The sequence below is a fragment of the Dunckerocampus dactyliophorus genome, chromosome 7 (genome assembly GCF_027744805.1).
Source record: "Dunckerocampus dactyliophorus isolate RoL2022-P2 chromosome 7, RoL_Ddac_1.1, whole genome shotgun sequence".
Taxonomy (NCBI): Eukaryota; Metazoa; Chordata; class Actinopteri; order Syngnathiformes; family Syngnathidae; genus Dunckerocampus; species Dunckerocampus dactyliophorus.
Genome location: NC_072825.1, coordinates 24,504,092 through 24,527,254, shown reverse-complemented (window position 1 = coordinate 24,527,254; position 23,163 = coordinate 24,504,092). Strand labels below are relative to the sequence as shown.

Genomic DNA, 23,163 nt, shown 5'->3' with positions numbered 1-23,163 from the left:
TCATTCATATAATAAAAAAAATAGAAAATAAAAAATATTGTATATATACAGTATATATACGATATTTTAGTGCTTTTTATAAAGAACATTCATAAATAATATAACGTATCACGATGACGTAGTTTGAAAAAACATAGGGCACAAATAAAATGTCAGAACTGTCAAGTTAACTTGCTGCCTTCGTCTTACGTCAGCCTGAAGTGACGTCATGACGCTCCTACCTGTGCAATGACACTGCGGAAATCTGAGTTTTGGGGCGGATTTGCTGGGCGACTACTTCCCGTTTTCATTCTAGCTCCGACGCCCGTGTTACTCAATACAGCGACAAGTATGCAACTCCTCAAGTGAAGTTAACTTTAGTTTTCAACTTTTGTTTCCACCATGGGAGACACGGACACTACCGGGGCCTTGAGTCGCAGGAGAAGGGCAACTTTCGCGGCGGGCCGAGGAGGAGCGAGCGTGCAGCTGGTGAACGGGAAGCATACGACGGCGTTTCATCGCTTAGTGGTCGCTGCTGATGGAAAAGCAGACAGCGAGCAGGGTAAAGCCGATCCCTCGTTGGAGAAGACTCGCTCGAAAACAAAGAGTGACAAAAAGAAACGCAACAGTGACATAAATGACAGACTAAGGTGAGAGGGTTTACTATGGAGTTGTAATCACAATTTAGTGTCAGTCGGCAAGCTAATTTTCATGTTAGCTACTGGGGTATCATGACAGAATAGTTTACTATTACCACCTTTGATTTTATGTCAGAGGAGGATAAACTGACGTGACTAAAACAATAATGTGAGTAATTCAGGGCTAAATTCTGTCTTTAATGTTGAATTGAAATATGGTGATTTGTCCCACTGTGTTTTTTTTCAAGCTGTCACAAGCCACAGGAGTCCCTGCTGAGTTCATCCAGTGGTTTCAATAACTACAGGGGGATTCTCAACTGGTGTGTGGTGATGTTGGTAAGATCACGCTTATGAGCACTCACACACTCAATGACATATTGATTTCCAGAGGCCAGCATACAGTACAGTATATAAATAGATAAGGCATTGCTGTCAAGGAATGACTTAAACAGGCGAGACGACGGTCGATACAATCAACTGTCTTTCTTTAGTGATTTCACTAACCTTGTTACGGTTAACAAGTCTTAATCTCTTCTTGCAATTATCATATGCACGATCTCACAGTGAGTAAACCCCTCACATTTTAGCAAGCATTTTTTTGCAGCATGTCTTAGCAGACAGTCTAATGCAAATCAGTTGTGTCCCATTTTTAGATTTTTAATTTTATAAGCAGGCGAAAAACAATCCAACATACAGTAGATATAAGAACTTCAATATAGTTAAACAAAAAACAGCCTGCATCTCTGGTTTTGTGTTGTAGCTGATTTATTTCGGCGGAGGAATACACACCATGCACATCACAAAAATGCAGTATGTGCCTCGTGCTGGGTGGAAGAATACGGTGTGTGCCTTTGCAGCCACACTAGGGAAGAATAACATCGCTTATTAGTTAACTTTTTGCACTTCATTATTTCTCCCAAGCGGCAGTGCGCCAAAGAAAAGGAAAGCCATCGTCATGGAAGTGAAATTGAACATCATGAAAAGCTCAGAAAGGTCTTTTGATCCGAACTGCTCGACTGTCGCGAATGCTAGACGGGTCATAGATTTCGTACGCTGTTACAAGTATGGAGTTGTTTTCTTTTTCTGACTTTCTTTTTTTATGACTGTATTTTATATGTCCTCCATGTATTCTGTGTACAGTGTGACTTGTGTACAGTGTGAGTGACTTAAGAGTTAATTTACGTAGAATTTCGGTATTAGTTCCAACTTGCACTAAAACTCGACTTACATCACAGTCTAGCAAAGGAACTCATTCGTAACACAAGGACCACCTATACTTTTCATGTTGCTGGCAGCACTCATACAGCCCCAGACCATGACATTACCACCACCATGCTTGACTGTACGCAAGACACAATTATCTTTGTACTCACTTGTGTTGCCAGCTATTTCACTCATTTTCAGTGGATAGTAAATCTGTATCGCTATAAAAGCTGCACACTGACTTCTCTCAAGTATATCTAACTTTCCTTCCATAGTATAGTCCCTTAAGAAGAAATAGTAAAGTGGCTGCGGAAATGTTTGAGGTTTACTCACTTTTGTGAAATACTGTGTGTACAACTCCGCCTGGTTTTTCACACGCTGGACAAATTAGAGTTTTTATTTGTTGAATCTTGTAGCTGGATATAAAAGAAGACAGTGACAAAAGAATAATGATTGTGACCTTTTGGTAGCGATATTAATGGAAAATATTGATAATTTTCATTGAGTCTGTACTGCTTTATAAACACCCACTTGTGTTCAGCACGGCTCAATTTGTCTATTCTTTGTCAGATTTGGTCTCTTGCCAGTTTAAACTCTCTGTATAAATGCACATCTTTGCAAGGTGCTCTATTTTAGATCAATATTGCTTAAATTTAGCCGGAGTAAGTCTGACGTTTAGTCAGATCTACCTCAGATAAGATAAAATGTGTGTGCTCACAACCCACATTATTTCCAGCTAAGGCACAATGATGGAATCCAAAATGGCCATGTCAACGTATTTTACAGAATTTCTTCTCTTGTGCTCAAAAAAAGGGAGAGAATATGAGAGAATAGGAGGGATAGGGATGAGGCTTCAGCAAAGCCTGCCTGCTGCTAATCCAGCCTTTGAACACAGATCGTTGTGTTCATCGCGAGAGGTTTTCCTTCATTCGTACTGAACTTCTGTCCCATCCCCAGGCGTTGAGCCTTTGTGTGAGGTAATGAGATATCACAATCTATTCAGAAATACGAAGAGTGAGCCAGAGAGATAGTTTGAATGATGAGAGAAAAGTACGGTAAGGAAGAAGAAAAAAGAATGGGAAGAGAGAAAAACATTTTTGAATTTATCCTATTAGTGAAGAAACAACAAAAAGAGAAATGAAGGTTGTTGTTTGGAAACAGAAACATGTTCTGACAACATGTCTAAATATTCATCTTTATTACAGGTACTTAGCAATGCTCGCCTCTTCCTAGAAAACCTGTTAAGGTAAGCAAGCGGATTTCAAATCCACGCTCTTTTGTTGTATCACACTGAAACTTTTTATTCCATAGTATTTCTTAATAAATCATTATTTTTTTATGAGTGACTCTCTTGCTCTATGAATGTTCTGAACTCCTGTTTCAATGCCAGTGTTGTGTTGGTCAGCATAATGCTGCCTGGAGGAGTTGTGCCATAGTTCCACTTGATTCAACAGCGCCCCTGCTGGTTGCAACCAAGTAGTGCACTCCATTATGCCTCAATTGCTTCACAACACAGTCAATGACTGCCACACAATTAAAACAACCAGTTAAAGAATTGGTATGCCCATCTCTAATTTATTCCCTACCAAATAAAAGGGCTACTCGCCGTACTCCATGACAGAAATGCTTTTCAATTGTACAATTAAGTTTGAGTGACCTTTTTAATCCACATGTTTTCGATGGTCATTTGCCAGGTATGGGGTTCTGGTGGACCCGATTCAAGTGGTTTCCTTATTCCTGAAGGACCCCTACAGCTGGCCAGCGCCGTGCCTGATAATTGGTAGGTAGATGTGCAGCTCAGGTTAGCCCTAAGGCAAAACTCATTGTTAAATAAGTCATTGACAATTATGCTGCATGGTTACTGTAATTAATAATAAAGCCTTCAATTATGATGATATCCTCTTAAAGATGAGCACTTATGTAGTTGTACTTTTTAAGCTTTGTGTGTCTTACTGCATTTCATAATGTTTGTGTATTATGTCAGTAACTGTAATGTGGCTGTTTATTATGATCGCACATGAAACTTTTCCTTAATTTGCGACATAGGCACATTTTTTAAATGCATAATGCGAAAGTCTGCAGTGGTGCAGCTCACTCTGTCTCCAGAGGGATGGCCACCTGGCCTATATACTGATATACTGCATAGGTATTGTGCTGCAAAGAAAAGAAGCCACATAAGCCACTTTTGTACCACCTGACCTTCCTGACTCAACTTTGTTCTCCAACACTCCTCCTCCCCCAAACACTTGCAGCCCAGTTAAAATAAAAACAATTTTAAAAAGTCATTGCAAGGCGTTTGTCAGAAAATATTACAGTAGGTTACTACACACCTACTTTTCTTATTCATCTTTAGCTGGAGTTAACATCAACAATTGTTAAATGTTTTCCTTCATTTTTCTCAAGCTGCTGCATTTATATAACATAACTTCATATTAGTGAGGTCTGCTGTATCCTCAGGAAGACTCAGTAAAATAAGTTTTGCTTGGACATACTTTGCTTTAATCTCAGCATGAATATGATGCTGCACAGCAAGTTCCTTTTTACAATTTCACTCCGCCAGTACTTTGAGATCTTACATAACATAATGCCATTGTGGTGCTTTGAGTCGCATTTTACACACCAGTAAAAGGAGCAGCCATCATTATTAAACTTCAACATTCGATAAATATTTTTGTAATTGTGTATGCATGCATTCTGTGCAACGCATATGGTTGGTTAGTTCTGGTTAATTTCTTTTAGCAGTATAGCTGTTATTAGACTGTGTGTGATTGTGCAGACTTTACGTATGATACAGTAGCGTCATGTTAACTGTTAGGAAAAAGCCTCATTTCACTTAAATACTTTTTTTGTGCTTAAACAGAGGTGTTCAAACTTTTTCTACCGAGAGCCGCATAATCACAGATGAAAGATTGCGGTGACCGTTGTGATGTTTATTTATTATTAATTTGGTAAATGGGCTAATCCAATGTAAATATTCTAAGAAGTATAAAAAGAAGTATAAAAATACGCTTCTATCTCAACATTGTGTTAGAAGTGGCAAAGTGTATTATTACAGTCCTGGTTTTTCACAAAGTAATTGATGAATAAATGATCGCTGTTTCGTGGATGATTTAAAAAAAAAAAACAAAAAAAAACATGGATATTTAAGCAAATTTTATTTAGTCTAGGCCTAAATTAAGCATTTTCAAGCATAAAAATAGCTAAATGAACTAATTGAAACTAATTGAATTAAAATACAAATATAAGGCAGAAGAAGCTTTGCAATAGTGAATGTAGTATTCTACATTGGCCACTAGATGTCGTGTTCGGTGAGACAAGGGTCAGCCAGAAAGGGCATTTATTGCAAGTTAAAATGTTCTTACAACAGGCACAATAACAATAACATAATAATCATAATAATAACACGGGCTACCGTTGGGGCCATAACATATGACAACGTAAAACTCAACTGTGAACCTCCAACATCACTTCCTGTCCTCTACACATTTGTCCACATGCCCCTAAGGTCTGCTAGGGAACACATTTACTGTGACACACATGAACAGAATTTTTATTTGCATCTTAAATGACTTATTTACTCTTATTATGTCTACTATATACTATATTGGGTAATAGGAGTGTAAAGCCATTTAAAACCGCCATTACAATACATTACAATACACTTACTGGACTTTGTGGAGGAAGTGGGGGAGAGAAGGATGTTGGCTAAGCTGACATCCATCATGGACAACACCTCTCACCCGCTACATGACACTGTGGGTTCCCTTAGCAGCTCCTTCAGCAGCAGACTGTTACACCCATGGTGTAAGAAGGAGAGGTTCCGCAGGTCCTTCATACCGACCGCTGTCAGGCTCTACAACACCTGTACCACCTGAACCATGTTGTAGTCACTATGTATTCTTTACACTGTATTCTTTACTTGCGTATCTTGCTTGCTGCTGTAACAAGTGAATTTCCCTGCTGTGGGATTAATAAAGTACAAATACATACATACAATACATTGATGAGACAAAACAAGGAACTGCTGGCATGTGTGTCACCTTATTTATCTCTTATTTTCTCTGATTATATGTACTATATTTGGTAATACAAATGTAAGCGTGACTATATGGGTGTTTGTCTACACAGCTCAAATAATGTTAAAAACTGTATTAGATACAGGTTTTCTATGCCATAACTGCGAAAATATTTATTAATATTGAATGCTACTTCCTGGAAATTCACTTACCGTGGTCGAGTTTGAAACCAATTAACCGCGATAAACAAGGTTGGACTGTATTACAATTAGTAGTTTTTCATTTTTTTTCTCGTTGCATGATGCCTTTTGCCTCCATTTCCACATCTCCTAAATGTTGGTATCATTGCAGTGTTTCCCACACATTCATTTATATGTGGCAGTCCCACTACGAATAGATTTGTCGCTAACTGTTCACCCTTGTTCGTAAACGCATTATAACGGGACTCGCTGTGAATGTAGTTTGTTGTTCCAACTCCGTACAGTAGATGGCATCACAACCGTAACACACCTCATAGGCACCTGCTCTGCCAGAGATTAACACGTAGGGATCAGTGTTGCCAATTTAGCAGAATTGTTGCTGTGTTTAGCAAGTATTCAGACCCCTCTAGATAATGTTTTTCCAAATGTGGCTTGTAACAAATCTATCGACTTTTCTGGTCTTATTGGACACTTTCGGAGACTTCTTTCAGCCTGTGCTGCCTCCCAATCCCACATCTAAATGCACTTACAGGGGGCTCCGTCTTGCTTGTGACATTACAAAATACACAACAAGAAGTGATAGAAGAAAGTTCATTTGTAATTCTAAACGTATTTGTTTTGCTTTTCATGTTTTCTGCTCACTTTTTGTCTCCCACAGCATCCATAACAAATCACATGGGCAAGCATTATGGCCAGTTAGCAAATTAGCTTTTGACGTCATCTAGAGTGCCCTGCCCCAACAACCCACTGCTACAAATAGATTGCAGTCCATTGGGAAAGGCTGCATTACTCTGCTCACTAAACATTGTCCTTAATACTTCCTCTTGTCTCAACGACCGGCTCATTTTAAAACTTTCATTAACGGCAATAACAATTTTACCAAATGTTTTGCAGGCAAAGACACTGTCATTTGTTGACTTTCACAGTCATGTCTCATTTTATTCCCAACAGTGTCCAATGTGTTCATCGTGGTGGCTCTTTATAACGAGAGGCAGTTGTCGAAGGTGAGCGAGGGGAAACTCTGCATGATTTAATTTGATTGTTCATACCACAGAGCTGAAAGTTTGACTGAACTTTTGGATTCATACTACTGGCTCAATCCTAGAGGGGGATTATTTTTCTACGGCCATCCATCAAAACTGACTAACAGACCCTCCCCAGTTGCATCTGCACAATGTTTTACCAGTAAAACATGAAATTAGTTTCGCCATCTGCATTTAGGGCATATTCAGTCATGCTCTGTCTGTTCTGAAACATTATAAGCCTTTTAAAACTTTAGCAGGCCTCCATAAAGTCCTAAAGTGGTTGTGTTCTGCTCCAGTAATTACTCAATCACACAGTATATAAGCACCTGTAATCTCGATATGTTGAATGTCGGTTGCTGATTTATTGCAGCCAATCTCAATGACCCGTGTGTCTTTTTTCCTCCTGCTCAGGGTTCATTCAGCGAGCGTGTGGGCTTGCTCGTTCACTTTCTTAATATGGCTGTCATGCTAACATTCCCCGCTGCAGTGGTCCTCACGGTGCCCTCAATGACCCCAGGTAAAATGTTGTTTACTGTTGTTAAAATACCATTTATCTTGGCCCCCAAATTAACTGCTAGCCAGATAGCAGCATGGCAGGCTAGCTGACTGGAATATTGCCATGTATCTTCTCTGAGCAGCAACACTGTCACCAGTAATGTAACACAATGTCTGTGAAACAGAAAATAATGTCATTGCAGTAAAGATTAAGAGGGCATCCGTGTCTTTGTCCTTCAAAGAAACACTTGAGCCATTTGATTGTGCTGTAAAAGACGAGTCTTATAAGGCAGTCATAATTGGAGCTGGTTAGTGGTAATGAACCAGTTGGTCATGACTGGATTGTATCCAGCTGGCAGAGAAAGAAGAGAACAGTAAAGGAGGAGGGAAGTGATGCCAAAGAGTGTATGGTTTGCAGGACAGGGTCATCCAAGGGTCATTGTCTTCTCTCTTCATTATGTTGCCTCATGGAAACTATGCACCGCAAACCATAGAATACTGTGTATGCAAGCAGAGTAGGGATGCTCCGATCAGGGTTTAATACTGCCAATTCCGATCAACCATGAGTTAAATCGGCCAAAACCGCTCACATAGATTAAGTGTAAATTTTTCATTTATTTATGATGAATGCTATTGGCCAGAGGTGCCGTATAAAGGGGAAAATTTCGGACAATTCCAAGGTCCCAAGGGGCCCAAAAAATAGGTCATTATTAAAAAAAATAAAAAGAGGGGCCCAGTAGCACGCAGTGGGGCTCCAAGTGAGAGAGCAGTCTCCGAACCCAGTGTCTTCCACTGTTGAGAAAGGCTGGTCATTAACTCAATCATTTTTTGGGTTCTTTGCTGAGACTTCTGACTGTCACACATATGGGTGAGTGTCCAGCACTGGCCGTGTGAGCCTCGCAAACTCACCATACCCCGTCAAATGCGGAATTAAATTAAAGCTTTTTATGTGCTACCCCCGCGAGATATTTTTTGTGGCATGTTTTTCATTTTCTATCACTTTCACAAATGTCAGATAAGTTCTACATGGCAGACATGTTTGTTTTGTCTTTGGCATGCTTGCTCAGTGTGAAGGAAAGTGGGTAGGGGACGCTTCTCCAAGACATTAGAGCAAGACACTACACTACACACAGGCATCACAAAAGGCTGCTGGCTGCAATAATACTAGCCAGAGGTGATCTGCTTTTGTGATCGGCGTTGCATTTAATGGCATAAGTTTGCTTTGCCATGGAAAATCGGCCGATATCGATTGGTGGCCGATCCATCGGAGCATCCCTAATGCAGAGTATGCAAAATGATACACTGTCATGTTATATTCACTACACATGATTCACTTTCTGGACCGCCGTTGTTCTATAAAGCGTCTGGGTGCTGAACCAATGCAGAGTGAACCCTCTTTCTGCCAGTTTGGAGGTGAAAGACAAGGAAAATAGACATGCATGAATACAATATATGGAGTCCGGCAAAATGATTGAGTTCATTTTCATTTCTTGTGTTATTGATTAATTACTTAATTATCGCCAGACATTGTTTTTCTGAATGAGAAATCTTGTCACGTTTTAATCTAGTAAGATCTCGTGACATCCCTAATTGTGACACATATAGACATTTATTTGTTCAGTCGGTTCTTTTTAAACGACTGTTGGTGCCACATGCTAGCAAATGGTGTTCTTCTATTTTTTGGATTAAAAAAGCAGTTTTGTATTCATACAGTACTAACTAGATTCCTCTTGCACACACAGAGCCTCTACATCAGGCTAGGTACAATTGCTTTTATAAAGTTTTATGCCCTTCACCCTAATCAACTGGCTGATGTAAATAAATTCCCCGCCAAGGTCACCTTTGTCACCTCACCCCCAAAAGTTTCACACCATTAACATAATACAGTATGGTGAGTACAGATTCTTGGCATTGCTTCTGTCCTTTATTCTACGCTCTAGTGCGGGCATGTATAATTTTATGAGACATATTATGAGGCAGATAATGGGTTTCTTGTAAATGCATGGTAATTTGGTTGTTCTCTTGAATGTATTAGTCCAAGATGTTGACTTGGCATTGAGATTAGTTTAATGTCCAAACACCATAAAAGGCGGAATGTGTCGCTTCTGCTTTTTGTCCCCTAACTCCCCCCTACCTCCTCCCATCTTGTCCTGAGCTCTCCTCTTACTGGGAGGTGAATGAGTAAAGGAATCAGCCCATCTGTCTGTTCTCCTCCGCACTCTGCTGTTCACACCGGAAGGGCAGTAAAGGAGGGCAGGTGTGTGTGTATGGCCACTAGTGTGTATGCACACGCACTTGCCTCCACAATGGCCAATGAAAAAAGACAAAGAACAAAACTGCAGTCTTTGCTTTGTCCAAAGGAGCATTAGGGCCACAGTGAAAAGGAAAAAATAACCATAATGTGAGAATAAAATAAATAGAATAGATTAAATATTGCAAGGAGCATATACTTAAACCAGTTTAATGTAATTCCATTTGTTTGTACAAATGCTGAACGATATTATCCAAATAATGTATTGGGTCGAGAGAGAGAGAGAGAGAGAGAGAGAGAATGGCTGTTGGGGTATTTTCAAGTTTTAAACTTTATTTATTAAATTCACTATTTATTCTTGTAATATACCAACATTTTACACCATAAAATATGACTTTTACCACTTAAAAAATCTATTGGTATCCATTAGGGGTGTCACAACATCACAAGATTAAAATAATGACAAGTTCTTGTTCAGAAAAACCCTTATGGGCACTATGCATGGGATGATAATAAATTAATGAATTAATCGCACAACAAATGAACTCAATAATTTTGCCGCCTTCAATATAGTATTGCCATGTGCATGCGTGTCTGTTTTCCTCATCTCTCGCATCCAAACAGGCAGGAAGATAGTTCATTATGTGCGTTTGTTTCTGCAACTTGGCACGTTTGTTCCATAGAACAGAGTGAGCTCTTTTGTCAGTCATACAGTCTCTTGTGTCTCGGTGGGCGAAGGCGGGGCGGTAGCATACACCCAGAGTGCAAAAGAGTGTAACGCAGTAGAAATTAAATTTGTTTTTGGGGAAATTAAGGTAATAATAAAAAGTGCCCAAATAAGAACAAAATATGTAATATAATAGATGCAGTAACCTGAGGCCCACCGCTGCACAAAGATTTGGACATCATTTTAGTAGTCTCTGACTAACCCTGCTAACAGATACACAGCATATTTGCAGTATGTAATAGTTCACAGAGTAGTTGAATGGTTGTGTACGTGTGTGTCACAATGATCACCATGGTCACCTGCAAATGTCTGGAGGCCACATTAAGCCAGAGAGACAGATGGCAAACGAATAGGATCTGCTGTGATTTGACGCCAGGTGTTCTGACCTGTATCTCACCCTACTGGCAAAACAGTTTATTTTTACGTGCATGTATTTGTGTGATAACGTGTGTGTATGAGAAGAAGGTACTATTAAAGTACTTCATTTTCAGTATCAAATCCCATCTCTTTCTCTCCTCTAGTTGGCGGTGCCTTCGTGCTGGGTACTTACACCATTCTCTTTCTTAAGCTCTACTCCTATAAGGACGTCAATGTGTGGTGTAGGGAGCTGAGCAGCATGAAGGCCAAGAAACTGGCGAGGTCACTGTCTTGTAAGTTCCACACACGCAAGCAATACATGAGCACATAATTACATGCATACAAAGGCAGCACATACTGTATATTCACTTAATAAGATGATGGCCCCATCCTTTGCTCATGTTGTGAGAGTGACATCTGTAGGCAGGCAGTTGTTATTGCAGTTGCACCTATTCTCAACTCATTCTGTTGTTTTCGGCCATAATGTATACTGCTCTCTATAGGTCCTTCACCACAATATTCTGATGGCGATGAACGTAAGGTGTGTTACCCTGGCAACCTCACCATCAGAGGTACGTCACTGCATTTTATGTGTGACTTGAGTCATTCTCTGTAACACGCTGAGAATGTCACATTTGCCTCCTTTATGTATCTGTAGACCTGTACTACTTTGCCTTTGCTCCGACACTGTGCTACGAGCTCAACTTTCCTCGCTCTCCCAAGATACGCATGAGTTTCCTCCTGAGAAGACTTTTTGAAATGGTGAGGAAATGTTTCATTAAATATCTTGTCTTTAGTCTGTCTTTTTTATAATTTGTACTAAAGCTGTTCTTAAATGATGAGGCCTGAAAATTTCACTGCTATTTCCTGTTTTAATAATAAGTCATGTATCTTTAGTTTATAGTTTCAGTAGTCATCTCAATGTTACTTTATATAACAATTTAATTGCCATATAAAGCGCTTTGAGTGCCTTGGACGTGGAAAAGCGCTGTACAAGTGAAAGACCATTTACCATATTATCCCAAATATAAGACGGTGCTTTTTTCCCAAGAAAAAAATCTGAAAAAGACGAGTCTTCTAACATTGTTGGCCTAGAGATTTGTACATGCAAGAAAACAACAGGTGGGGCCTCATGACTTCTCCCTGAGCGAATCTGAGCTTTTCTTCTTGTCACTCACACATGCCAGTGGAGGGTGTAGCAGCTACAGAGATCGGCTGGAACAAAGTGTCTCAAAGGCTGTTGGCAAGTTAGCAAACATTTGTGGATCTGTGATGCCTAATTTTAAGATAATAGTGATCAATGATGCACAGTCATCAAACAACTTTCAAGAAGCTAAGAAATATGATATCACTGATATTAAAAACATGAAAGAAAGTGTTTTTTATCATTGATTTTGACTTAAAAACTATATATATATTTTTTAAATGGCTCTTGAAAAAGAGGGTCCGCTTATATTGTCAATACGGTACTGCGTCTGGTGCCTCACAACAAACAACTCAAAGTAATAATATATCTAAAGTGATGTATGTGTTTGTCTCCAGCTGTTCCTCATCCAGATGTTAGTCGGTCTTACTCAACAGGTACACAGTCATATTTTAACTGTGAATTTGCATCCAAATTAATTCAAGCTCCCTTTACAATCAATTGTAAGCTGTTTCCTTGTCTCCTCTCGCTCCCAGTGGATGATTCCCATCATTCAAAGCTCCATGAAGCCACTTGAGGTGAGCAAGGGGGCATTGCACAGCAGCATGGCTTCATGTTCTTTTTAAATGCAATTTCCTATTTCCTCTCTTCTTCTGTAGGAGATGGATCTATCTCGGATGACTGAGAGACTCTTGCGATTGGCTGTGAGTCAATATATTTGTTATACTAAGCTTTGCAAATAGCAGATGGTAAGATGTTTGTATTTAGTTTATATATCTTTCTCATGTTTATGTGGATCCTCATCTTTCTATAGGTTCCCAACCACTTGCTTTGGTTAATGTTTTTCTACTGGTTCTTCCACTCATCTTTGAACTTCACAGCAGAGCTTCTGCGCTTCGGAGACAGGCAGTTCTACAAAGACTGGTGGTAGATAATTGTCTGTGCGTTTGTTGGTTTATGTTGTTTTATTTTTTCCCTTTCGTGAATTGCATTGCATTGGTAACACATGACTGAGAATGGTGTTTGTGAGTGAGTGACTGTTTACCACAGCTGATGAAGGTGTGAAAGTCTTAAAAACGTGTGATAGTAAGTCAGTATTAATGAAAGTGTCGTACCCACTGATCCATTATTTAAGCTCTGTAAAGCCTCAATATCCCTTTTGCTGACTCATCTTTCAGGAACTCTGAGACGGTGACATATTTCTGGCAGAACTGGAACATTCCTGTTCACAAGTGGTGTCTCCGGTGAGTTATTCACACACTTAACTTGGGAAGACACTGCAGTGAAATTCATAGAAGCGAACACAAGGCAGTGGTGGCTTTGATGCAGGCAGACTGTACAACAGTGCAATGTAGGCGCCAGTCACAAGTACAGTGCAGGAAGCAAGATAAACTGACAGTAGAAGGAAATGTGTATACAGTGGTGTGAAAAAGTGTTTGCGCCCTTCCTGATTACTTTTTTTTGTTTGCATGTTTGTCACACTTAAATGTTTCAGATCATCAAACAAATTTAAATATTAGTCAATGACAACACAACTGAACACAAAATGCAGTTTTTAAATGAAACTTTTTATTGTTAAGGGAGAAAAAATCCAAACCTGGGCCTCCATGGCAGAGTTCCAAGACAAAAACCACTGCTGAACATAAAGAACATTAACGCTCGTCTCAATTTTTCCAGAAAACATGTTAATGATCCCCAAGACCTTTGGGAAAATACTGTGGTCTGATGAGACATAAGTTGAACTTTTTGGAAGGTGTGCATCCTATTACATCTGGTGTAAAAGTAATGCCGCATTTCAGAAAAGAACATCATACCAACAGTAAAATATGGTGGTGGTAGTGTGATGGTCTGGGGCTGTTTTGCTGCTTCAGGACCTGGAAGACTTGCTGTGATAAATGGAACCATGAATTTTGCGCTCTACCAAAAAATCGTGAAGGAGAATGTACGGCCATCTGTTCGTGACCTCAAGCTGAAACCAACTTGGGTTCTGTAGCAGGACAATGATCCAAAACACGCCAAGTCCACCTCTGAATGGCTGAAAAGAAACAAAATGAAGACTTTGGAGTGGCCTAGTCAAAGTCCTGATCTGAATCCTATTGAGATGCTATGGCATGTTCTTAAAAAGGCGCTTTATGCTGGAAAACCCTCCAATGTGGCTGAATTACAACAATTCTGCAAAGATGAGTGGGCCAAAATTCCTCCACAGCGCTGTAAGAGACTCATTGCAAGTTATCACAAACACTTGATTGCAGTTGAGCGTGACCTGACCAGTTATTAGATTTAGGGGGCAATCACTTTTTCACACAGGGCCATGTAGGTATGGATTTTTTTTTCTCCCTTAATAATAAAAAGTTTAATTTAAAAAATGCATTTTGTTTGCATTGACTAATATTTAAATTTGTTTGATCTGAAACATTCAAGTGTGACAAACATGCAAAAAAATAAGAAATCAGGAAGGGGGCAAACATGCATATATAAATGCATACATATAAACATAAAATATAAATATACGTGTGTGTGTGTGTGTGTGTGTATATGTATATATATTTCATTTCCACTCATACATCATCTAGCAGCGCACGTCATGATGTGTTTCCTTGTGTGTCTTGCAGGCACTTTTACAAGCCATTGCTGAGGAAAGGATTTAGTAAGATTGTCAGCCAATCAGCCGTCTTCTTCTTGTCAGCTTTCTTTCACGAGGTAAAGACACCATAAACTGCTCATGTTAAATTTGAGAAGTACATTGTAAAATTTTTGACGCCATTAAGTCTTTTTTTGTTCCTGTCTGTGTCTGTGGGCTAGTATCTGGTGAGTGTCCCTCTGAGGATGTTCCGACTGTGGGCCTTTATGGGCATGATGGCTCAGGTAAGCACATCCTGGACATGAACAATTGCAACAAATTACAATTTGCACTGTTGGATCTTAAGGTGGATCTTAAAAAAAAAATTGAGTAATAAATTTATTGCAAACAACTATTACAGTGAAATAGACTGTTCATCAGCTAATTAAAAGTTTGAGCCCATAGATTAAAAAAAAAGCAAAAAACGAAACCTCCCTATAATTGAAATGTTTAAAAAAAAAAAAAAAGGACTCAATAAAAATTTGTTTTGGCACGCTTGATGCCAGTGTTTCCAGGCTTCAGGGTTTTATGCCACTGATTCCCATACCGATCATGCAGGACTGAAATCTGCTGATACTGATACCGGTCACATGGATTAATTATACATTTTTGAATTTGTTTACGATGATGATATTGTATGCAAAAAGGAACCATAAAATCACCTTAATTTTGACAAAAACATTTTACTTACTTTTTGAAGACAACCTGTTACCTTTTAAACCTGTTAACCTACACTTCCACACAACGTCGCCTTCTTTAAGGAGACGTTGACGTTCCACCGCTGAGAAAGGCCGTTCTCGTCCGATGAATTAAATTATTTTTCGGGTTATTAGCTTAGCGTCTGACTGTCACACACATACGGGTGAGTGTTAGCCACATGGCTGTGTTAGCTGCCGTTTGACGTGAGCTGCCGTGAGCCTCCAAAACTCACCATGCTGTGTTGTTCAAGTGTTGTTCTTCAAATGCCGTATTAAAGCTTTATGCCACCGCAAGATAGTTTTCTTGGCATGTGTTAGCACAGGGGTTGGGAACCTTTTTGGCTAAGAGAGCCAAGAAAGCCACATTTTTTAAAATGTATTTCCCTGAGAGCCATATAATATTTTTTTAACACTGAATACAACTAAAGGCGTGAATTTTAAGGCAAGATCAAAAATTGTAGACTATAGTAAGTCTCTGCATTTATTCTTTCTAATGATGTTGTAATACTGAAGATAATCAATAAATAAAATACTTCTTACCATTAATGTGACTTCTGGTGCTGCATGGTTTTGCTGATGGCTTTGTAATCTGGTTGATACTGTACATATGAGGTTAAGGTTCATGCCAAACATGGTCAATACGGCAATACCCACACGCTGCAATGTGTGTTACGTAACAGGAAGTGCAGAAGAAGAGCCTATTTCACTTTAATGCTTGTTTGCAATAAATTGCTCACTCAAAAATAGTTTTGTCTCATTCCCATTTCTTCTTTTTATATTTTGAAGCTCTACTCAGAATCTTCTTAAGATCCAACAGTGCAAAATGTTTTTCAACTGGTCTAACAATTTTGATTGACACTCATTAAAATACTTTCAATTCAAAATTGTTGCCTCTGGAAATGACAATTAAATAATTAAAATGATTCTAGTATGTAATAATTATTGTATAACCATGATGTATGGTCTGGAGATAGTAGCTCTGACCAACAGACAGGAGGCAGAGCTGGAGGTGGCAGAGCTAAAGATGCTTGGATATTTGTTGGGAGTGACGAGGATGGACAGCATTAGAAATGAGCCGATCAGAGGAACAGCCCACGTTGGATGTGATGGGAGACAAGGTCAGAGAGGCCAGACTGAGATGGTCTGGCCATGTGAGAAGGAAGGATTGTGATTATATTGGTAGAAGGATGCTGAAATGGAGCTGCCTGGGATGTGAAGAAGAGGAAGACCAAAGAGGAGGTTCCTCGGTGTGATTAGAGAGAGGACATGTACAAGTATGTGATAGAGCTGACAGAGGAAGATGCAAAGGATAGGGCAACATGGAAACATGATCTGCTGTGGCGACCCCTAATGGGACAAGCTCCAAGTAGAAGAGAAATTATTGTATAAAAGGGGTTTTCAAAGTGTGAGGCGGGCCTCTCCTGGGACATTGCATAGTGACTTCAAGGGTGGTGCGGCAGCATGAGAAAAATTCATGTTTAAAATTTTTTTTAACTTAGTTTACTGTAGCTAAGCTAAACGTTTTTCTGGCAGTGAGGAAGGGCCCGTATATGTATTATGTATAATCTCTGAGAAGAAGCTCACCGGCCCGCTTTGGTATATTTTTATATGTCATCATTATGATAGTACAGGTGGACGTTAGGTTACAAACCAGTTCCATACCTACAACGGGTTGTCAGTCAAATTTTTGTGTAAGTCGGAACTCATACCTAAAATAACACTTAAGTCACTCACACTATACACTGACCACATGAAGGATATAAAATACAGTAATAAAACACAAAATACAAGAATTAAATCAAGCAGTAATTTAAAAAAAAAGAACCAAAAAAAAGCTACATTGTTTAGTTATTACTGTCACTTTCATAGGAGCAGAACCTTTAACATGCTCAAGGATACTATAGCGACGTTTTCTGGCAAAATTGAGACAAGCCTTAATGTTCTTTTTGTTCAGCACTATTTTTCATCTTGGAACTCTGCCATACAGGCCGTTTTTGCCCAGTGTCTTTCTTATAGTGGAGTCATGAACACTGACCTTAACTGAGGCAAGTGAGGCCTGCACTTCTGGATGTTGTTGTGGGGTCTTTTGTGACCTCTTGGATGAGTTGTTGATGCACTCTTGGGGTAATTTGGACTGGCCGGCCACTCCTGGGAAGGTTCACCACTGTTCCATTTTTTTTTGCCATTTGTGGATAATGGCTCTCACAGTGGTGTTCTGGAGTCCCAAAGCTTTAGAAATGGCTTTATAACCTTTTCCACACTGATAGATCTCAATCCCAGTTATGTTTTAACAGGTGGGACAATCAATTTTTTACACAGGGCCATGTAGGTTTGGATTTTTATTCTCTCTTAATAATAAAGGATGGAGGCAGTCACTTTTTCACACCACTTGTTTTTTTTTTTATCTGTTGATTAGCTTCCATTAGCCTGGCTTGTTGGTCACTACCTGCACGGTAATTACGGCAATGCTGCTGTGTGGATTTCACTCATAATTGGTCAACCATTCGCCGTCCTCATGTACGTCCATGACTACTACGTCCTACACTACAGACAAGAAGCGGACTGATTTTTCACCTCTGTAGACACACGTAAGTATTTTATACAATTTCAACCAGAAGAAGAATCCAATTGCATAAAATGTTAAGAATGACACAGTCCGTCCCATGTTTTTAAAATGTTGATTTTGAATATGAACACTGCTGTCCTCATGTATCTGCTGGGCAGGATATCTTCAACTAAACGACACGGCTGACTTATGGTGGAGGCTTTTACTGTACATGCATATGTGCAGCAATGAACTCTGGTGACTTTTCGCCAGTGTCCTTCTGCACCTTGTTCTCACAAGAATTCAGTAGGAAAACAAAAAGCACAACGTACTTTACTATTGCAGTATTTGTGCAAACAAGACACCTTATACTGTGGCAGATATGCTGCTCTGGAACACAATTTTGTCATGATAATACTTTCTTTTGCTGTTTAAGTTGCATTGCTTTATTTTCTTTGTACAAAATTACTTTTAATTTAATTTAAACTTTATTCTTATGACATCAGGTTAGAGTTACTTTTTCAAGAGGTCTTTTTTTTGTTGTTTCTTTGCAAATGCATTCGTGGGTACCTGTTGCAATGATGCCTTTTTAATGACGTTGATGTTGATCATTTTTTTGAAGTGCCTTTGTGGACATTATAATACTGTACTTGTGTTAAAGGGCTTTACTCTGTCCAGTGTTACTGTGAAATGAGCACAAAAGCTAAACAATGTATGCTGGTAAGTAGGGGTGTCACTAGATCTCGTGTCATAGATCTCGCGGGATCAGGAATGTGACAAAATTTCAGAAAAAACTTTTGGGCACTAGGCCTGAAACGATAAAAAATAATTACTAAATCACACAATAAATGAAAATGAACTCGATAATTTTGCCGGCATCGATACATTGCCATGTGCATACGTGTCTGTTTTCCTCGTCTCCCGCCTCCAAACAGGCAGGAAAAGGGTTCACTCTGTGCATTGGTTTCAGCACACTGGCACGTTTCTTCCATAGAACTACGGTGTGAACAGAGTGAGCCCTTTTGTCAGTCAGACAGTCTCTTTGTCTCGATCGGTGGAGGCGGGGCTGTAGCGTACACACAGAGTGCAGAAGAGTGTAACGTAGTAGAAATTATATTAATAGATTGCAATATATTGTCATATATTTTTTATATGTTTTCATTGTACTTTTCTTAAAAGTCTTGTTCTCGTAGACCTAATCTCGTTTAGCATCTCGTCTCGTGAACTGAGTATCTGTTGACACCCCTTATGTTTTTGGGTACAGTTTGTATTTTTGTAACTGTATTTTGCTAATCGGAATCCTGAAAACACAATTTTCATGTTAAGTGTTTCTTAAAATAAATGTGAATTTTAAAAAGAAAAAAAAAGGGTTGTTTTTGTGTTATCAACATTTAGCTGGACAATAAGATCAAAACCAAAACTCAGATGACACTTACCTGGACATTCAGTAACCCATGCAGTGTAATGTGTGTGTGTGTGTGTGTGCGCGCTTGTCACCCTGACACAGGGACACAGGTCTGTGAATCTGCTTTTTATCTCTCTGACAGCGATTTAAACAGCAGGTCTTCAGCCCATCACTAGGTGTGTCTATAGACGTGTGCATGTGACATTTGGTTAAACAATGACTTGGGAAATTATAGTAGAATACAATCAAAATTAACAACCCACTCAAAATACCTTTTGTCATTGTAATTTTAATGAGCTGTAAAATACTCAAAATTATTCAACCCCCATTGTGAATTAAGTTGATAAACTTGCAGTAGTTTGCAATAAATCTCAAAACTACGTAAATAGGTCAACAAAATTAATATTACAAACACAAAATCCATTGAAGTTGTCCATCTATTGAAAGTGTGTACATTTTCTATAATTTACACAATGGGGGAAAAACAAAAAGTAAAGTATTCTGACATAATACTGTACAGCAGTGGTGTCCTGACTTTCCAGAGACGGCCATATTGTGAAAAATGAAAGGATGCAAGGGCCGCTTTGATATTTTGTAAAGAAACTTCTCAGAAGTTATATACAGTATATACTGTATTTCAAGAATAAATAGGCTTATTAGCTCATTTTTGTCCCCATTTTTGCTTTGCATTTTCCCCATATTTATACTTTCTTCTCGTAAATGTCCTCCTCGTAATTATAACTTTACTGTCATAATATTTTGACTTTATACTCATAATATGACATTTTTCCCCAACCTAATTTTCCTAAAATTACAACTTTTTGATAATATTACGACTTTTAAAAAAAACCAACGTATTTTAAAAAAATATTTCAACGCTATGCTACTAAAATGACATTTTTCCTCACAATATAAGAAGTTTATTCTCATAAAATTGCAAATGATTAAAATTGGCAGCTGTTTTTTTTTTTTTTTTACCATTTCTGTTGTTTTTTAACATTTTGTACTTTCATCTTGGAAATTTGTTTCTCACAATTATGACTTTATGGTGGTGGTAGTGTGATGGTCTGGGGCTGTTTTGCTGCTTCAGGACCTGGAGGACTTGCTGTGATAAATGGAACCATGAATTCTGCTGTCTACCAAAATATCCTGAATGAGAATGTCCGGCCATCTGTTGGTGACCTCAAACTGAAACCAAGCTGGGTTTTGCAGCAGGACAATGATCCAAAACACACCAGCAAGTCCACCTCAAAATGAAGACTTTGGAGTGGCCTAGTCCAAGTCCTGACCTGAATCCTATTGAGATGCTGTGGCATGACCTTAAAAAGGTGCTTCCTGCTCAAAAACCCTCCATTGTGGCTGAATGACAACAATTCTGCAAAGATGAGTGGGCCAAAATTCCTCCACAGCGCTTTAAGAGACTCATTGCAAGTTATCACAAACACTTGATTGCAGTTGTTGCTGCTAAGGGTGGCCCAACCACTTATTAGGTTTAGTGGGCAATCACTTTTTCACACAGGGCCATGTAGGTTTGGATTTTTTCTCCCTTAATAATAAAAAGTTTAATTTAAAAACTGCATTTTCTGTTCAATTGTGTTGTCATTGACTAATATTTAAACTACTTTGATGATCTGAAACATTTAAGTGTGACAAACATGTAAAGAATAACAAATCAGGCAAACACATGTTCACACCACAAGAAGTGTGTGTGTGTGTATATATGTGTATAGTATATATATATATGCAGGAAATAGGGTACCAGTTAACCATAGCACCAGAAATTGAAGTTATTTCGACATAGTGGTAGCACAGTGGCCAAAGCAGTACACACTTGCTGTACCTGTCCTGGTTGCTCGGTACAAAATCTTACATCAATAATACAGTGTACACCATAAAGTCAGACGTGTTTCATCTAGATGTGGAGAGATGCACCTCCCAAAAGCACAGATCGTTCTCCCCTTTATGAAATGTCATTAAATCGTGAGTATATAGGCTTATTTATATTAGTCTGAGATTGTTTTTCTATGATACTGTGGTACTTCTTTTTACACTTGTATGACAGTTAAGAACATTAGAAAGCGCGATGCATGAAGACTTCAGAAGTACTGCTCCACTCCGTCAAAGGGTAAGTCATTTTACCGTATGTGTTTTAGTTTGGATTTGGTTTTTTTGTATTTGTCTTGTTTACGTTTTCTACAAGTCATGTCTTCCCTTTCAGATTTTATAAAGGACTAAATGCAAATATTTGGTGCATTCAATCCATCTCTAAACATTTGATCATTGCATCAAAGGAGACGAGTGAAGGACAGGCACCATCATCAATATCAGCCTCTCATACCTGACAAATGTATCACGTCATGCGTCATGAGAATAGAGCCAATGAAGAAAGAAAGCGCAGAGACTTTGTCCTCCGTCGTCCATCATCAACTTATTCCTGACATAGACGCAGTCATCCGCTTCTCCTTGTTTGACTCACACATCGGAACGTCATTGTTGACCCTCACACTCCTACACACACAAATCTGTCATCCACTGATCCATCTGTCACTTTTATGTTTATACATACACATAGAGACTGTCCCCCTCCTGACTTCTTTTGGACACTTCGCCCTTCACTTCTTCTCCCCTGTCCTCATGTCCTGCGTCTTCTCTTTGGCTCAGTAACAGGTTGATCCACGGGCCCCACTACAGACATCCGTTATTGCGGATGTTTCCGAGGAACCCTGCCAAGCTGTGAGTGATGATGATCCTCTCGACAGGAAGCCAGGAGACACAAACCTGTCTCATTCTGTCAGATAGATGTAGAAGAGACCTGGGACAAGTTATAAAAAGACCTCAGATACTTTAGTCAGGCATGTAAGTATTGTACATGCATATATTTACAAAACAATATACTACACTGCATTTACCCAAATATAAGACCTCTTTTTCAAAATAAACGCAGGTCGTATTAAATTGGAGGTCTAAAGATGTTTACATACAAACCAACAGGTGGCACCAAAGGACTTCTCAACTGAGTTCGCTTTTCTTCCTGTCACTCACCCGCTGGGAAAAAGTCTCAATTGCCGTACCCCACTTTGGGAACCTAGGCTGTACGGTATATTTATTTGTATTATATTTTGTGGGCAAATCTTTCTTTATTGTTATTTTTAAAGTGGTGGACGATATTTTGAACTCCTGTTTCGACGCCATTGTTGTATTGATCTCATAAGATTGTACAGTAGAATCTGGTAAATTTCCAGGGGAATTTTGGCCAAGGAAATTTGTAAATATTCAGTTGGACAGAATGGCCTCTTTCCATTGGAATTAATTGTAATTAATGGGAATGACCTGGAAATGCAGGCTACACATACAAGCATATACATGGACATTTTGATTTTTCCTAAGCAGACATGAATGGATCGGAATATTTATAAATATACAATATGTTTTGTCATTCTTTTATTTATAAATATTTTTTCTAATAAGTTGATTTATTGGCAGATTTTTTTACGTATTACACTGCAAGGTGTTTTTTTTCCAGGCTGGAAATGTAAATTCCCTGATATTCCTGTTGATACCCATTTGTTCCTAACAAAAGTTTACAAGTCACATGGGCATGCGTGTCTGATATAAAATGTAAACAGATACTCGGATTTCCTGTCTGAAGACGAACGGAGGGGACAGTGAGAGGGAGGGACGTAGGACATGAGAGGTTAAGAGTGTTGCTACTAGGAGGAGACCCACTGAATAGAGGATGGAACACTATAGAACACTTGAGAGAAGTCACTAAATCCCAAGAAAGTGCATGCAGACGTGGTGATGACAATTGAAATTTGGTCTGGAATTATGGAGGGAAAGGCCGAAACCTTGAAGATGCA

At 39.0% G+C, this 23,163-nt stretch overlaps 1 protein-coding gene across 2 annotated transcripts; it reads left to right on the top strand.

Annotated features, from left to right (window-relative positions):
* The first annotated feature begins 236 nt into the window (after positions 1–236).
* dgat1b (diacylglycerol O-acyltransferase 1b) lies at positions 237–19,343 on the top strand. 2 transcript variants are annotated; one of them, XM_054781651.1, is made up of 18 exons: positions 237–629; positions 866–953; positions 3,026–3,066; positions 3,515–3,600; positions 6,988–7,040; positions 7,473–7,578; positions 11,056–11,184; positions 11,395–11,463; positions 11,550–11,653; positions 12,434–12,472; positions 12,572–12,613; positions 12,695–12,739; positions 12,850–12,962; positions 13,214–13,279; positions 14,648–14,735; positions 14,838–14,900; positions 17,770–17,941; positions 18,078–19,343. In XM_054781651.1, exons 1-17 carry the CDS (start codon positions 382–384, stop codon positions 17,917–17,919), a joined length of 1,530 nt encoding a protein of 509 aa, XP_054637626.1. In that variant the 5' UTR covers positions 237–381; the 3' UTR covers positions 17,920–17,941; positions 18,078–19,343. The 2 variants fall into 2 exon arrangements, with proteins under 2 accessions (XP_054637626.1, XP_054637625.1); XM_054781650.1 differs by having other exon boundaries at positions 17,770–19,341.
* Positions 19,344–23,163: the final 3,820 nt, after the last annotated feature.